The 18,918-nt window shown below is 41.8% G+C and overlaps 1 protein-coding gene across 1 annotated transcript in view; it reads right to left on the bottom strand.

Annotated features, from left to right (window-relative positions):
- Positions 1-348: 348 nt before the first annotated feature.
- LOC127796655 (transcription factor Pur-alpha 1) overlaps positions 349-18,918 on the bottom strand; it is a 31,183-nt gene continuing 12,613 nt past the window's right edge. The window contains exons 3-5 of the mRNA XM_052328911.1: positions 1,419-1,559; positions 1,070-1,312; positions 349-937 (exon numbers count right to left, since the gene is read on the bottom strand). Of these exons, the coding sequence (XP_052184871.1) occupies positions 785-937; positions 1,070-1,312; positions 1,419-1,559 (537 nt within the window). The 3' untranslated portion in view covers positions 349-784. The remainder of the gene's footprint in view (positions 938-1,069; positions 1,313-1,418; positions 1,560-18,918) is intronic.

Genomic DNA, 18,918 nt, shown 5'->3' with positions numbered 1-18,918 from the left:
CTTGAGAGATTGATTAGACAAGTAAAAATTTATGAGACTAATCAAGTCAAAAACACAAAATTCAATAAATGCACGACGTTAATATCAAGTGTCATGAATAAAATTTAAAAATTAAATGAATAAATTTTAAAATTAAAAATGTGTAAAAAACGAATTACTATATACTGTCAATGTAGCCCAGAGTTTATAAACACTAGTTGGAGTAACTTAAATATGTCAAATCGTTTTGAGTCCCTCTGCTTTATCAATTGCAGTTAAAAAGTGGAGAGAGAGAGAGAGAGAGAGATTCACAATATATATATATATATATATATTAAATTAAGCAAACAATCATAATTACTACAAACAAACCTGAATATACCAGAGAAGCTGCATTATTAGTTTTATTTTCCCGCAATAGCAATTATGCTACAACTGGAAAAATGCAACGCATATTCCACCACCCTTTAATGTACTAAAGCTGCTACTGAGACAAATTACAGCATGCCTTTTTGTTTATTTCCCACATTTATTCCTTCTTTCAAATCAACCCATGACACCAAGCAACTAACTCCCAAATATCCTCTTCCTTTCATCAAACTAAAATGACAACAGAAAAATAAAATTAAATTACTTAAAAAAAAAAAAAAAAACAAGAAAACAAAAAACCAAAGCTAACACAATATGCAATAATGCATGCAAATGGCGATGTCTCTGTCTGTCTGGATCAAAAGGGCCTTTTATTCTTGCAACTTTTATCACACCAAAGCCCCTCCAAACCCCCACCAGTGTTCGCGCATTATTATCACCTTTGAGGATGCTCCACTGTCCTAACATTTGCGCTCCCCATTCCTTCAATTCGATCTTTGGTGATGTCTACGAAGTGACCCACCATTTCGTGGAACTGTTTCAGCCCCGACAGCGGCAGAATTATGGACGACCGGTCAGACCCTGCCACCTGCATGCACTTCCAGAGACACCCGCGGTTAATGATAACTAACCGAGAAACAGCTTTTATAAGGAGAATTCATCTCATCTCTATCTCTATCTCTATCCCTATCTCTATCTCAGAAAGCACCGTAAGTCGAACCTCGGAAATTCTGAGGAAATGGCCCCTGTTATTGCTCCCAAGATCAAAGAAGAACCTCTTTTGATCAGCCCTGATCACCTTCGAAACTGCCAAGTTACCAATTTCATCCAACGCCGGCAAATCAACTGACCTCTCCACATTCAGTTCAGCTGCTGGGACAGGTTGGGAGCTGTGCCCGGATATGAATCCAGCCCCCACATCATCTGATAGTCCAACAAGCCGCTCTGAGGTTTCGGAATTTTGCTGTTAAAGAGTAAACAGATAGCCAAAAAAGGAATGATTAACGAGGTGAAACTTCGAATAAGATTTAAGGCATGAGGCTTGAATCGGTGCTTGTGATGAAAAGCACCTGATTAGGCAGGAGAAAAACCCTCGATGCTTCATTTATCTCGGCCAAGATGTTCCTGAATGCTGCCCACCCTTCTTCCCGGGCACTTCCTGCAGGAACAATGATAGTGCTGCGGTTTCTGCTAACAGAAGCTTCAGATACCTGCCCGAATCACTCTTATCAGAATAATGGCATTCAGGGTATGGTTGACCGTTTGGAAATTGTCAGAGATAAATACCAGGTCCCTCTGGATCAAAGCAGAAATTGACAATGATATAGCACAGAAAATAATTTGCCCTATTGCTATCCTCCTCATATGCTGTACGTGATTCTAGAGCATGTGATGAATACTGATCTCTCCAAATATAGATTTTATATAAAGGATATGAATTTCAGCACATGCACAGACCCGCACGCACACACAAACACACGCCAGCTGAGTGCAATGTGTTAGAACTAATGTTGTGCATATATATTATATATGTTAGATAGTGTTGTACATATATATTAGGAAGATTTGTTGTCCTATGGTTGTACCTTGTAAAATTGGTACACACACACGCACACCTTCTTGTTAATAAAATATTAGATAACTTTCTCCTCTCAAAATACAACATGGTGTCAGATCCACTAGAAAAAAATCCTAACCCAACCCCAGTTCTAGCCGCCGCCATCGTCCTACCAGCATCATCCTTTCATCTTCTCATCGGCGACCAGCAAGCCATACAGGCCTCATCTGCGAGCTTTTCGACTGGAAACCACAACATCTCCCGTGGACCGGCAACATCTTGTCATTTCTTCCCCGATTTGTCAATTCTCAATCTGGGACTCTCAGATCTCATGCCTATTTCTCCTTCCAGCGCAGTTCTCAGATCTCGCGCTGGGCTCTATAGTTTCAGATCTGGTCGCAGTAGCTTCAGATCTTTTTTTTTTTTTTTTTTTTTTTTGGGGGGGGGGGGGGGGGTTGTACTATTGCTGATTGGGCTTGGGTTTTGCACTATGGCCTCTTTAGATCTAGAGTGGTGAGTTCCTCTTCAACAATGATTGTACCTATGACCGTTCATGTACCTATATCGTCTTTTTCTGGTATTATAGTAATTACCACTAAAAAATTGAATGGTAAGAATTATGTCATAGTCAGTGTCAATTCAAATGTGGTTTCGCAAGCATAGTGTTAGTGACCATTTGACTACGAAGCTTTTTGACATCACTAAAGCATATAGGATTGTATGGGATCGCCTTATTTCGTGTTTATGAGAATTGTTTCGATATTTGGTCTCATGCTCAACAGCTATATACTAATGATATTGTACGTTTATACACACTATCATTAGTAATTTGTTTTGTATTCATAAGGAGGCTCAAATGTGCCTACTTACTTGGGTCATATTCAGTCTATTGTGACAGATTTTAACACTATGCTCCCAGTTACAGTCAATCTCAATGAAAAGAAGAAATAAAGAGACAAGTTGTTTATGGTGCTTACCCTTGCAGGCCTTGGGCTCGATATGGAGGGTATTCGCACTCAAATCCTAAGTAGTCCCACCATACCACCATGAAAAAGGTGTTTGCCCAAATCCTTCTTTTTTTAGGCTTCAATTGGAAAGCGATCTATACTTGCCTCTCAGACTCCTAAATCTTCCTCTAAGATTGGACCTGGAGGTGGTCATGGTAGAGATGTTGGGCGTGGTCGCAGTGGTAAGCACTCTTAGGGTACGTTTGATTGCAAGCATGGAAAAAAAATATTTTCTAAACAATTGAATTATCTAGAATTAAATTCCAGAGAAAATATCAATTGAAGGTGTTTAATTGGCTTAATTTTTTACCTAGAAATTGTTATATTTTTTCAACTTTTGGCATTTGATTGTTATTATTTTCCATGAAAATAATTACATACACACATGCAAATAATCAATAAATACACAAATCAATAATCAATACATAAAATAAATCAAATATACATACACACCCAGCAAAGAGGATGAAGGAGCCGTCACTGCTGTGACTGGCCGCCGCTGCCATCGTTAGGAGCTGCAGCCACAGCCGGTGTCACTGGCCATCGCTGCCGCCATCATCGTTCACCTCTCGGCCGCCCACCATCGCTCTGGCTCACTCACTTGCCCTCTCTCTCGCTCATTCCGTCGCTAGTTGTCGTTCATTGGCCCTCTCTCTCAGCCATTTCTATCAAATATCGATGGTTTCCCTTGAGCTTTCATCGCTACCTCTCCCCCTTTCTCACTGCAGATCAATGGTTTCCCTTGCCTAGAACCCCCCCCCAAATGAGAATTTCCTTTCCAACAAAAGTAGGAAAAGAGGGTCACATGATCACAAGTGGAAAAATTTGGCCAATCAAACACCCCAAAAGTTGAAATTTGGGTGAAAAATGGTCATTTTCTATGAAAAATACGGCCAGAGGGTCACGTGACCACAAGTGAAAAAATTTGGCAAATCAAACACCCCAAAAGTTGGAATTTGGGTGAAAAATGGTAATTTTCCATGAAAAATATGGCCAATCAAACAGACCCTTATTATAATTATTGTCATCGCCCTAGTTATTATAAGGATACATGTTATGCACTCCAAGGTCGACCTCCCAAGGCCAATGTTGCAATTCCTAAGGGTGCAGACACACAGTTCGTGGTACCCGATGCCTCTCATACTGAGTGACTAGTTTCTAGATATACGATCTCTACTGAGGAGTTGGCTAAGTATCGTTAATTTCAAACAGCATGGCAAGCCTCATCCCCCATAGCCTTTATTGCCCAGGGATCTCTCTCTTTTGCTCGGTCACCCACTAGCACTCCTCATATACATCTTACTCATGCTCAGCTTTGTCCTTAGATTTTTTATTATGCTACTTCTGAGCATATTTTTGGTAATAAATCTTTATTCTCTTGTTTTGATTCCTTTACATCCCTTCCTCCTACCATTGTGGCTGATGGGTCTAAAACCCTTTCCACTAGTGTCGGTAGAGCTGATCCTCTTCCATATATTTCTCTTACCTCTGTTTTACATGTTCCTAGTTGCCCATATAGTCTCATTTCTATTAGTCGTCTCACTCATACTTTGAATTGTCATGTTATCTTTGATTCTGATTCTATTCTTGTGCAAGATTGGGGTACGAAACGAATAATTGGCACCGGACATGAGTTTGAGGGACTTTACCATTTAGATCCTTCGCAGTGATAATGCCAAGAAATATTGTTCTCGTGCATTTCAAGCTTTTCTCTCATCTCTAGGTATTATTCATTAGTTCTCTTGTCCTTATACTCGGCAACAAAATGGGGTGGCAGAACTTAAAAACCGTCATCTCATTAAGACTATTCGGATGCTTCTCCTTCACATGCATGTTCTAGTTATTTTTTGGGATGTCGGTCTTCTCACTTCTAGTTATCTAATCAACCGGATGCCATCCACTGTTTTAAATGGGGCCATTCCACACACTTTACTTTTTTCTCGTGATCCCATCTAACCTATCCCACCTTGTGTCTTTGGATCACAACCTGTTTTGTCCATCTTCTTTCCCTTGGTCGTGATAAATTGTCTCCTCGATCGATCGTGTGTGTTTCTAGGCTACTCTCTCATCATCAGAAGGGATACAAATTCAACTCCCCTGAACTTGGTAAACACTTTCTCTCTTCTGATGTCACATTCTTTAAGTCTACACCTTTTTTTTTTCTCTTCTTCGTCTGATGGGTCTTCTTCCTCCCTTCATGAGGTTTTTCCTGACCCTTCGTTTCCTCCTCAAGTCCCAGTTCCTGTTCATGTTCCTCTTCAAACCTATCAGCGTTGTTCAAAGCTTCCATCAGTGCCTCCACCTCCAGCTCTACCTCCTCCTATTGTCGATGACGGTATTCCTTCATATTCATGTCTTCCTCCAGCTAGTGCCATTATTCGTCTCCCTCTGACTCTGCCCAAGCTCTTGTTCGCCATGGTACACGTTTCACTCGAAATCCTCATCCCATTTATACTTTTGTAAGCTATTACCATTTGTCACCTATTTATTATGTTTTTGTATATGCTCTCTTTTGTTTTTATTCCTAAGACAGATGTTGAAGTTCTTTCCCACCCTAGGTCACATGCTATGGATGAGATGTCTGTCTTGTGGGCTAATGAGACATGGGATCTCGTTCCTCTCCCTTCGAGGAAGTCTACTGTTAGTTGTTGGAGGGTGTTTACCGTTAAAAGTTGGTTTGAATGGCTATGTTGGTTGCTAAAGGCTATACTTAAATTTTTGGCCTGGATTATGGTGATACATTTTCTCCCGTGGCTAAGATTGCTTATGTTCGTGTTTTTCTTGCTATGGCCACTATTCACCAATGGTCTCTTTATTAGTTGGATATTAAAAATATTTTTCTTCATGGCGACCTTCACGATGAAGTGTATATAGAGCAACCTCCTAGTTTTGTTGCTCAGGGGGAGTCTCGATTGGTATGTCGCCTGAAGAAGTCCTTACATGACCTGAAGCAATCTCCTCGGTGCTGGTTTGGTCGCTTCAGTTTTGTCCTCTAATCTTTTGGTATGAGTAGAAGTGAAGTTGATCATTATGTTTTCCATCGGCATTTTCCAAGTGGAGTCATATTATTGTTGGTGTATGTAGATGACAACATTATTACAGGAGATGATGTGGTTGGCATTGGGCAGTTGAAGACTCATTTGCATTTTCATTTTCAGACCAAGGATTTGGGCAAGTTAAAGTATTTTCTTGGCATTGAGGTAGTTCAATCTACCCATGGTGTGTGCATCTCTCAAAGGAAGTATGCCTTAGATATTTTGGAAGAGACTAGTATGCTTGATTCCTGGCCTATAGATACTCCTATGGATCCTAATGTTAAACTTGTACCAGAATAGGAGGAGCCATTGGAGGATCCTTGGCGATATAGGAGCAGGGGCAGATCCACCGTGGGGGCAGGGGGGTCGGCAGTGGATAACTCCGCCTGGGGATGTTATCCACTGCCAATCCCAAACCCGAATAAAGGAGGAGGGTTGTGTTAGGTAATCAACAGCCAACTTAAAACCTAGTCGAATCCAAAACATGAACTCTAGACAAACTATGAAAAATCGTTAAAGCGTAACCTTTCATAGCGACGCGCTACACTGCCCGCATGTAGTGTCAAGTGAACTAGGGTCGCTGCATCGACGCCCAGATGTAGTGACTTATGAGCAAGGGTCTTCACATTTGCTTGGACGAATGCAGATAAAGAAGCTAGTCCAAAATCAAAAACAAAATCAAATTCAAAGTCAAAGCCAAAATCAAAATCACAAATTAAGGATTGGATCATGGAACATAGAAACATTAACAGGCAAAGCTACAAAAGTTGTAGATGTGATGATTAGGAGAAAGATTAATATTATGTGCCTTCAAGAGACGAGATGGTAGGGAAAAAAACAAAAAATTTATCAAAAACTGCATATAAAATATGATACACAAAAAATGATCGAGCGAAAAATGGAGTGGGGATTATTATGGATAAAAGCTTAGTAGATGAGGTTGTGGATGTAAAGAGAATAGATGATAAGATAATTATGGTGAAGGTTGGTTTAGGAAGAATGACTATGAATATCTTTAGTACATATGCACTACAAGCGGGGTTAAGGGAGGAGATAAAAGCAAAATTCTATGAGGACCTAGAACGACTCATACAAATGATACCAAGATGAGAGAGAGTGATTATAGGAGGTGACTTAAATGGTCATGTAGGTAGAGACGAAAATGGTTATAGAGAGGTACATGGAGGGTATGGATTCAAGAAAATTAATAATAAGGGTAAATCTATTCTAAATTTTGCTATGACATATGGGCTCATCATAACCAATACAAGGTTCAAAAAAGGGACAAACACTTAATTACATATAAAAATGTCACATCAAGCACCCAAATATATTACTTTCTCATGAGACAAGAGAATCGGTTATGTTGTAGGGATTGTAAGGTGATACTAAGGGAGTGTTTGACTACTCAACATAGACTTTTGGTACTTGACGTCCAAGTAAGAAATTGGAAAAGAAAAAATCACATAAAACAAAATCCAAAAATTAGATAGTGGGATTTAAAAGGGGAGAAACAATTAATCTTCAAAGAAAAATTAAGGGTAAAAGGAAATGGAATGGAGAAAGACGGACAAACCAAATATAGAGAGAAATGGCTACTACCCTAAGAAGCACGGCAAATGTAGTCCTTAGAAAAACAAATGGTAGAGCCCCAAACCTTAAAGAGTCTTGGTGGTGGTGGTGGAATGAAGAGGTACAATTCAAAATTAGAAATGAGAAAACTTGCTATAAGGTTGTATATCAGTGCAGCAATGAAGAAAACTTAAAAAATTATAAAGAAACGAAAAATGCAGCAAAAAGAGCTATTAGTGAAGTAAGGTCAAAAGTATATGAAAATCTATATAAACGACTTGATACAAAAAATGGAGAAAGAGATATATAAATTAGCTAAAGCAAAAGAAAGAAAAACAAGGGATCTAAACCAAATGAAATGCATAAAAGATGAAAACCAAAATGTATTAGTGAATGAGGGAGCGATTAAGAAGAGATGGAAGGAGTATTTCACAAAATTATTCAATGATGGTGAGGACACAAGAGTTAGGTTGGGACATCTTAGTAACTGGGACATCTTAGTAATTCCGAAGGAAACATGAGAGACCCAAGAAGACTTTGGGAGAGACATTAAAGTTCGATATGAAGTGTATGGGCCTAAATGAACATATGACAAAAGACAAAAATACATAAAAGGCTAGAATTCATGTAGCCGACCTCACACAGTGGGATAAAGGCTGGATATGTTGTTGTTGTTGTTGTTGTTGTTGTATTATATTTATTTTGAGTTTACATTTTTGTCCCACAACTAATCTTTTGGTTCAAAAAATTTTGAAAGCTTAGGTTATTATGGTAATTTTACTTATAATTGTAATTCATCATAAATATCATCTCTCTTTCTTCTCACATTATCTAACTCTTCCTCCATTTTTATTTTTTGGGTTTGCATTTTTCAGTGAAAAATTGTGTGAAGCCAGAAGAAAGTGGTGGCTTAGCAAGGCATCTTGGCAAGGACAAGACTATTGAAGCTATTATGAGAAGGTATTATTGGCCAAGAGTAAGGAGAGATGTTTCTATTATTGTGGCCAAATGTTATGTATGTCAAACAGTTAAGGGGCAATATTCTAATGCCGGTGTCTACATGCCATTACCTGTTCCCAATGCTATTTGGGAAGATTTGTCTATGGATTTTGTGTTGGGTCTACTGCGAACCCAACGAGGTATGGATTATGTTTTTGTAGTAGTTAACAGGTTTTCCAAGATGACACACTTTCTTCCATGCAAGAAGACGACAAATGCAGTAACTACAGCCAAATAATTTTTCAGGGAAGTTATTAGACTACATGGAGTCCCTAAAACTATTACTTCGGATCATGATACAAGATTCTTGAGTCATTTTTAGATTACCTTATGGAGGATGTTCGATTCATCTTTGAATTTTAGCAGTATAGCGCATCCCCAGTCTGATGGACAAACAGAGGTGGTGAATCATATCTTCGGAAATCTAATTCGCAATGTTTACAAAGACAAACCAAGACAATAAGACCTAGTCATAGCTCAAGCGGAATTTGCCTACAACAACTCTATGCATAACTCAACAGGAATATCACCATTTTCCATCGTATACATGAAAGTTCCTAATCATGCATTGAATTTGGTAAAGTTGTCAAAGGTACTAGGTTTTGATATTGTAGCTAGTGACTTAGCCAAGCAAGTTCAAGCAGTTTAGGAAGATGTCAAGCAAAAATTGCACAAGGCGAATACAAAGTACAAGATGGCAACTGACAAGCATGTCACAAAACAAAGGCCGACCCAGGCCAATTTTGCTGCGGAATTATTTACTCACTATTTCTCTTTATTGTTTAATTGTAATTCTCTTTTTCAGCTGTTAGTTAGTTAGAAGAAATATCCAGGTGCAAAGGTAGCTAGAATAGGACAAAATAATTTGTTATGAGAGTTATGATCTACTGTGGTAACACCCTAGAGCAAGCTATATAAGCTCAAACTACCCCTGTAAGAGATTATTGATTATCAAACAAGAATTCAATCCATACTCTCTCAACTTCTCTCACACTCTCCTTCTCTCGTTCTCTTCCAATCTCTCCCTTTCTTTTCACAGTTCTTCACTATTTCTTCTAATTCACATTGAATTAGAAGGGTTGTTATTGTCACATTCTGTTACGTGCCATCACCTAAGGAAATTCAGCATATTTAATTTGCTCCTTTTATTCTTTTAAATTCAGTTACTCATGGGCCATGTCTTTTCTGTTGTGGCCATATTTTGAGGCCACGTTTGTGTTTTCGGTTGTGACCTTGTTGGGAGGCCACGTTTCCCATTTGTCAGCTTCAGTTCTGCATTTTCTTAGGAAGTAGATGATTGTTTCAATTATTAAAATGTATAAAAAGGGGAAGAGTAATGAGAACCGGGACGGATTTTTTCCACCGAAAATTATTCTTCGATTGTTGAATTTACTCTCTTCTTGAGAGCTTCTTCACGTCAGGAACCATTCCTCGACGTGGCAGAGGCCGAGCTAGAGCCCGCCAGTATCGGGCACGTAACAACATGGTATCAGAGCAGGGATCCGAAAATGGAGCCACCCATCACAACCCAACAAAGCAACCAATGGAGGAGTCCTTTCAAGCAACCAAACAACAAATGCTACAGATACAGCGAGAGATGCATGAGATGTTCATTCAATTACAAGCGCAAATGGATGAGCTGAGTGCGAGAAGAACAGGAATTGGGACATCTCAGCAACAATCAAATTCCCAGCACACACATGGGACAATTGTACCTCGGGTGGTTCGATTGGATTTCCCACGCTATGATGGCACGGACGATCCTATCACTTGGATCGACTGGGCAGAGCAATTCTTTGCATTCCACCAGACTCCTGTAACAGAGAAGGTGCCTTTAGCAGCGTACCACCTAGAAGGGGGAGTGCATCTCTGGTTCCAAACCTTCAGGAGAACTCGAGTTCGAGTTACCTAGGAAGAATTCAAACAAGCGCTGAATGAGCGCTATGGTCCAACGCTCCTAGATGACTACTATGGAGAGCTCACCAAGCTCGCACAGGTGGGGTCTGTTCGAGAGTATCACACTCAATTCAATCGGCTGCTCGCAAGGGCCGGTGCATTAACTGAACAGCAACAAATTACTTGTTTCGTCAGCGGGCTTCGGGAGACCATTCGGGCAGATGTTCGTGCAGCAAATCCACAGACCCTCCCACATGCTGCTGGCTTGGCACGCCTCTACGAAACCAAACATCAACTTCAGAAACCCAAATACCCTACACCCAACGCTAACCCAGCCACCCAAAACTTTCATAAACCAAAACAAAACCCAATTCAGACACGCCCAACCACCAATCCACCCGTTAAACGCCTCACCGCTGAAGAAATCCAGGAGCGCCGACACCGCAACTTGTGCTACAACTGTGACGAAATCTACACTCCGGGCCATCGCTGCAAGAGATTGTTCCTCATTGACTGTAAGCCCATGGACCAAGGAGAAATAGATGGTGAAGAGGAAGCTGAACCTGAATCAGAAGTGGCAGAAATCTCCCTTCATGCTATCACAGGAACCGCGGCGCCTCAAATCATGCGGGTTCCAGCTAAGATCAATGGGCGTTCCTTGATGGCTTTGCTGGATACAGGAAGCTCCCCACAACTTCCTCAATCGAGCATGGGTCTCACGAAACGGGATGAAGGCAGAGGAAGGAGCACGACTGAGCGTGATGGTGGCCAACGGTGAGAAGCTACCATGTATGGGGCGCCTTCCCAACACCCCAATCGAGATCCAGGGGAACCCATTCCAGGTGGATTTTTTTGTGATCAGTTTGGAGGGGTGCGACGCAGTCCTTGGCGCGCAGTGGCTGACTATTCTTGGGCCGATCCTGTGGGACTTCGCACGCTTAACGATGACGTTCCAGTGGCAAGGGCGATCGATAACTCTTGGCGGCATGCAACCTCCAGCTTCCCAAGTCGTCAACCAGCGCCGAATGGAGAAGGAACTCCGGTTAAATGGAGGACGTGGAACCTTGATGTGTGTAATGGCAGAAACCACACCTAATGGGGTTGAAGACTTCACCAAGGTCAAGGCTCGACACCCACGCTTGGCCCAGCTTATTGAGCATTATGCCTAGATATTTCAGGATCCCAAAGGAGTTCCACCTGACCGATCCCACAGCCACAAAATCAACCTAAAACCAGGCACTGGTCCTATCTCAGTAAGACCTTACCGTTACCCATACTACCAAAAGAAGGAAATAGAAAAGTTGGTGGAAGAAATGTTGGAGAGTGGAGTAATCCGGTCCAGTACCAGCCCATATTCATCCCCCGTGCTGCTAGTCAAGAAAAAAGATGGGTCCTGGCAATTTTGTGTGGACTACCGAGCACTGAATATGGCCACTATCAAGGACAAGTTTCCCATACCGGTGATAGATGAGCTATTGGATGAGTTGCATGGAGCCAAATATTTTTCAAAACTAGATCTGCGGGCTGGATATCACCAAATACCGATGTATCCTACAGATGTAGAAAAGACAGCCTTCCGCACCCATGATGGGCACTATGAATTCCTGGTAATGCCTTTTGACTTACTAATGCACCCTCTACCTTCCAAGCATTAATGAATGACATTTTTCGGCCTCATTTACGAAAATTCATCTTAGTATTTTTTGATGATATCTTGATATATAGTTCTACTTGGGAATCACATTTGCAACATCTGCAAATAGCGTTCTCAATATTATCTGACCACCAATTGTATGTCAAAAAAGAGAAGTGCTGTTTTGGAGCTACAGAAATTCAATATTTGGGGCACATTATCAGGGAAGGAGAAGTAAAGATGGAACCTAGTAAAATTTCTGCCATAGAAGACTGGCCCAAGCCAACGTCGGTAACTGCTCTTCGTGGTTTCTTGGGGCTGACAGGTTACTATCGGAAATTCATAAAGGACTATGGAAAAATAGCTGCTCCATTAACAGAAATGCTGAAAAAGAACAACTTCAAGTGGACTCCCCAAGCCGAAGGTGCATTTTAGGAGCTCAAGCAGGGTGATGGTGCAAGGATCGATATTGGAATTACCTAACTTCACAAAACCTTTCATTATTGAATGTGATGCCTCTAATTCTGGTGTTGGTGCAGTACTCACTCAAGGGAGGAAACCCATAGCCTTCTTCAGTCAAGCTTTAAATGGGAAGAATGCAGCATTATCCACCTATGACAAGGAGATGTTGGCTTTGGTGTTAGCAGTTCAGAAATGGCGCCCCTACTTGCTGGGAAGAACATTTGTGGTTCGCACTGACCACAAAAGCCTCAAATATTTGTGGAGGCAGAAAATCACTACCCCAGCTCAACAAAGGTGGCTTAGCAAGCTGATGGGATATGACTTCTCCATAGAATACAAGCAAGGGAAAGATAATTTAGCAGCAGACGCCCTATCCCGGCGAGATGAACCAGCACAAGTGATGGCAATATCTGAGTTAGTTCCAACCTGGTTGGAGATCATTCAGGATGAAAACAAAAGCCACGTGGAGATGCAAAGGCTGCATAAGCTGTATCAAGAAGGGGAGCTGCTAGGTCCTTGGACATGCAAGGAGGGATTACTCTTCTACAAAAATCGAATTTATCTGCTTCCCTCTTCCCCGTTGACGACGGAAGTCATCCTAGGTTTCCATTCTGCCACCCATGAAGGGCTCCACAAAACTCTCCACCGAATACGGACACAATTCTACTGGCAGGGAATGAAGCGGCAAGTATTGGAGACCATCAAGGCATGTGATGTTTGCCAGAGAAATAAAAGAGAACAAGGGGCACCATCTGGGTTCCTCCAACCTTTGCTGACACCCACTACTGTATGGACTGAGGTCTCCATAGATTTCATTATCGGACTTCCAAATTCCAGAGGCAAGACGACCATTATGGTGGTGGTGGACCGTTTGTCCAAAATGGCACACTTCATTGCAGTGGCGTCACCAATCACTGCAACTAATGCTGCCCAAGCTTATTATGAGAATGTCCTCAAATTATATGGAGTACCATAGTCCATAGTGAGCGACAGAGACCCTTTGTTCACTAGTTCATTTTAGAAGGAGCTATTTCGACTACAAGGGACTAAGTTCCGTTTTTCTTCATCCTACCATCCGCAGACAGATGGACAAACGGAGGTAACCAACCGCACTCTAGAAATGTATTTGCGTTGTTTCATAGGAGGACACCCAAAACAATGGACCCGCTGGCTGCCATGGGCAGAGTTTTGCTACAATACTAGTTGGCACTCTTCTACTGGATTCACACCATTTGAGGTGGTATATGGACGACAACCACCGGTCCTAACATACTACGAACCCGGATCTGCTCGGGAGGCCGAAGTGGACCAGGAGCTGCGGCAGAGGGATCAGGTTCTCCGCCAACTACAACAGCAACTCTCCAAAACCAAAGAAAGGATGAAGGCCACATATGACAAAGGAAGGAAGGATCGGCAATTTGAAGTAGGCGACTGGGTCTACCTCAAACTGCAACCTTATCGACAGCAATCGTTGGCAGGTGATCGTAGGCACAAACTATCTGCCAAATACTATGGACCCTACCAGATTACTGAGCGCATTGACCTGTGGCATACAAGCTGCTCTTACCTGAAGGAAGCAAAGTCCATCCAGTGGTGCATGTTTCACTAATCAAGAAGCAACTCAAAAATCACACAATGGTGGCAGAGATTTTGCCAGAGGAAAGGGATGAAGTTGACGCTGCTCCTTAACGGCCTTGTGGACAAGGCCATTTCCAAGGGGGGTGGACTGTTATGTGCCATCACCTAAGGAAATTCAGCATATTTAATTTGCTCCTTTTATTCTTTTAAATTCAGTTACTCATGGGCCATGTCTTTTCTGTTGTGGCCATATTTTGAGGCCACATTTGTGTTTTCGATTGTGACCTTGTTGGGAGGCCACGTTTCCCATTTGTCAGCTTCAGTTCTGCATTTTCTTAGGAAGTAGACGATTGTTTCAATTATTAAAATGTATAAAAAGGGGAAGAGTAATGAGAACCGGGACGGATTTTTTCCACCGAAAATTATTCTTCGATTGTTGAATTTACTCTCTTCTTGAGAGCTTCTTCACGTCAGGAACCATTCCTCGACGTGGCAGAGGCCGAGCTAGAGCCCACCAGTATCGGGCACGTAACACATTCCATAACTATGACATTTGGTATCTGAGCCTTGATCCCGACAGTTGGAGTAACAACGGCGAGAGAGATGGCTAAAGAGACTCGCATGAAGAATATGGAGTCACAACTCTAGCAAGTCACTTCGACCATGGGAGAGTTCTAGCATCACGTGGATCGTTTAGAATAGGGATCTGAGAAGAATTACAAGGCGATTGAGGGACTAGAGTGTAGGCTCGAAGGTGGTTTGAATCAAATGAGGGAAGATATCAACCAAATGAGAAAGGAGATGGGGAATCAACTTCAACGGTTTATGCTAATGTTCACCCAACAAAACTAGGTAAGAATGGCCCCTGACTTCCCTCCTAGAACTAGAACAGAACCTATTTTACATAATGAAAGGATGAACCGAGGAAATGGTGCATCGGAGATTGAGGTTGAGCAAGACAATGAGGTCGAAACGGTAACAAGGAGGGGTTGGGAGGACAGGTTTACTCCACCTCAACCAAGATTTCCCATGCCACGAATGAAGATTCCTGTATTCGAGGGAGCTAATCCCAAGTGATGGATTAGGAAGTGTGAGCGGTTGTTCGAATGGTATAATGTGCTAGCAAAGAGAAGGGTGACCTTAGTTGTTGCCTACTTTGATGATATGGTAGATGTGTGGTTCCAAGGGTGGACCCGAACTAGGGAGAATTATACTTGGGGAGAATTCTCTAAAAAGCTATGCGAAAGGTTCAAAGAGAGGACCATGTCGGATACTATAGAGGAATTCAATAAGTTAAGGCAAGCTGGAACGTGGGGTCTTACTTGAGACGGTTTGAGGAGTTGAGGTCGTTGATGAGTAACCATGACCCTCACCTATCGAAAGCCTACTTTGTTTCTAACTTCCTTAGCGGCCTCAATGAGGATTTGTGGTCGATGGTAAAAATAATAAGACCTCGGACAGTGGAACAAGCAGCGGAGAGTGCCAAGCTCTTGTGAAAAAACAGAGACAACAACAGAAAGTGACGTCTGGGGGAATTGGCAGCAAGGGGTTTTATAGAGACCCAAGGGAAATGTAGGGGGGAGAAATGTTGGTGGTCCATATCAAGTGGGACGACTTGAGGAGCCTAAGAGGAAACCCGGTGCATGTTACAAGTGTGGTGATAGGTACTATCATGGGCACCAATGCCATAGTTGTTAAAGGCGCACGCCTAGGCGTAAGGCACCAGTTCGGCGCCTCGCCTGGGCTGAGGCGAGGCGATTGCAGAGAGGCCCTCGCCTTGCACGGTGAGGCGACGAGGCGAGAGACGCGCCTCATGAAACTTAGGTTTTAATTAAAACCTGGGCAGCCCAATTCCTACCCCTTTTCTCTGTTCCGGCATGTATACATTACAACATATTTATATTTTTCAGCATGTCCACATTTTCTTTTATTTATATTTTACCTTCCATTTACTTTAATACATAAATGTAAATAAGAAAGTACCCCCCATTTGGATTCAATAAAAATATCTAAAAAATCAAAATCCATAACAATAACAAAATAGAATTTTGGTTTTAGTACAAACTCAGGATTTAACGATTTTACCACCTCCAAAATACATACCTACTATTTCTTGAAAAATTCATTAAAAATCATTTTAACAACAATGAATATTAGCTATCAAAATACCGGGAGATAATTTTTCAAAATGAAAACATTTTCTTATATGTCTCCTTATAATGAGCCAATCTTCCAAACTTAAAAATAGCATTTTTCAAAATGAAAACATTTTCTTGATTGTGGACTTGTAGTGTTTATGTGTTTGTTTAAAACTTTGCATGATGATTGGTACTTGTTTGAATTTAAGACTTTAAGTTTGAACTTTGATAATGTTTCTAGTTTAGAATTTGCATGATGAATGAATCAACTTTGATGTTGTTAGTTTAGAATTTGAAGATAATGAATCATTAATGATATGCATGTGTTGTTATTGATAATTTGATAGTTTTTTATGATTTTACAAGATTTTGAGTTTTTTTTCTAAATGGTGCGCCTCGCTTCACAAAGGCGCGCCTCGCCTCATGCGCCTCGCGCCTTTCAGAACTATGACCAATGCAAACGCCAAATGTTGTTGTTGGAAGGAGATAAGAGATGGTGGACTAAAAGAGGAAGAAGGATAAGAAGTAGAAGATCTCAGGGAAATTAGAGGGGAGGATGATGGAGAAATATCCCTCCATGCCCTCAAGGGACTCACCAACAACAAGATAATCAAGGTTGAAGGAAAGGTGAAAGAGGGCAATTTGTCAATTGCAATTGATAGTGGAAGCACACACAGCTTCCTTGATGATAGAACTGCCAGGAAGCTAAAGTGTCAACTCACTGAAACGCCGCCCCTGAGTGTGACTACGTTGCTAATGGAAATCGGGTGCTGAGCAACTCGACTTGCCTGGGGTTCGTATGGGAAATGCAGGAAGAAAAATTTGAGGCAGACCTCAGGTTGTTGCAGCTAGGAAGGTGTGATGTCATGCAGTGTTCTAAAAGGCGCTAGGCGCTAGTCGGGCGCCAGGCTGGGGCCTAGCGCCTAGAGCACCTAGGCGGGGCCTAGGCGGCGCTTAAGAAAACTGCTATTTTTTTATTTTTTAAACTTTGTGATATAATTTGATGTTATTTTTAACTAAATCAAAGTTGAAAAATATTAATAATGCAACATAAACCAATAATATATAGAATTAAGCATGAGAAATAAATTATTGTAATTAATAAATAACATTTTAATTAGTCATACAATCAATACTATAAGCTAAGTGGATTTTTTGGAAATATTATAGAATATATATAATTAATAATAAAACTAAATATAAATCTATAATTATATATAAATATTAAATAGAAAAGAAAAATAAAATAAAATAAAAACAAAAAACAAAAACGGAGCAAATGCCCCAATAACCACACAGAGAGACGGGGAGACGGGAGAGAGAGAGAGGTTACGACAGATGGAGCTTGCCGCAGCGGAGATGGAGCTCGACGATGAGGACGGGGGCGGCGACGATGACGCTGAGGACGACGAGGACGCGACAGATAAGAGGCGGTGACGATGAAGCTTGGCGGCGAGGATCGAGCTGGACGCAGCGACAGCGGTGAGCTACTGGCGGGCCGATGAAGCTTGGCGGTGTTGAGGCGACAGCGTTGAGGCGGCGACAGCGTTCAGGTGAGAAGAGAGAAATAGGGAGATGTTGAGAGGTTCGATTTAATGATTTAGCAAAAAAAACCCTAAAAATGGCTGAGCCAACGAGTTGGGCGCCAAGGCGGGCAGGCCGACTAGGCGTCGCCTGGGCCGGCACCTAGGAGGCCCGACTAGGGCAATTTCGGGGCGGCCAACGGCCGCCTAGGGCCTAGGCGGTAGCCTAGGCCGATTTTTAGAACACTGATGTCATGTTAGGAGTGGAATGGATGAAAGGGGTTAGCCCCATAAGCTTTGATTTCAACCGTATGGAAGTCTCCTTTGAAAAAAAAGGGGAGAAGAATGACTCTTACAAGTGGGCGAGAGGCTCCTACCTGCAAGATGATTACTGGTAAGAGGCTGCAAAGGGTCCTCAAGAGCAAATGGAGCCAATTCACACAACTATTTTCCATTGTGGAAGTGGAAAAGAGTCCTAAGGGAGAAGGGCTTGGGGAGCTACAACTCACTGTCAACCACCAGCAAAAAGGTACCGACCGGGTATGCACACTACCCTTTATTGATGAATTGTTGGCAAAATTTAAGGACCTCCTTGTGGAACCAAAGACCCTTCCTCCTAATCGAACTTTGGACCATGCCATTAACCTAAAACCAAATGTGGAGCCAGTCAATGTTAGGTCATACCGCTATGCCCCCATTCAAAAAATTGAAATTGAAATGATGGTAAAAGAAATGATGAACCAATCCTTCATTAGACCCAGCCAAAGCCCATTTGCTTCCCCCGTCCTGTTGGTAAAGAAAAAACATGGTTCTTAGCGCTTTTGTGTAGACTATCGCCAACTTAACTCTCTAACCATCAAAGATAAATTTCTCATACCCCTTGTTGAAGACCTTATGGATGAGCTCCACCAAGCCAAATTCTTTTCCAAGCTAGATTTGCACTCAAGCTATTGCCAAATAAGGATGAAGCCCGAGGATTTCCACAAAACGGCCTTCCGAACTCACCATGGCCATTTTGAGTTCTTAGTAATGTCGTTTGAGCTCACCAATGCCCCAGCCACTTTCCAATCTCTAATGAACCGGATATTTGAACCCTACCTAATAAAATCCATCCTTGTATTCTTTGATGACATCCTTGTATATAGCCCCCACCTTGGACCAACATGTTA

Source organism: Diospyros lotus, chromosome 3, assembly GCF_014633365.1.
Source record: "Diospyros lotus cultivar Yz01 chromosome 3, ASM1463336v1, whole genome shotgun sequence".
NCBI lineage: Eukaryota > Viridiplantae > Streptophyta > Magnoliopsida > Ericales > Ebenaceae > Diospyros > Diospyros lotus.
Note: the sequence above shows the minus strand (reverse complement) of the source record. Positions and strands in the feature narration are given on the sequence as shown.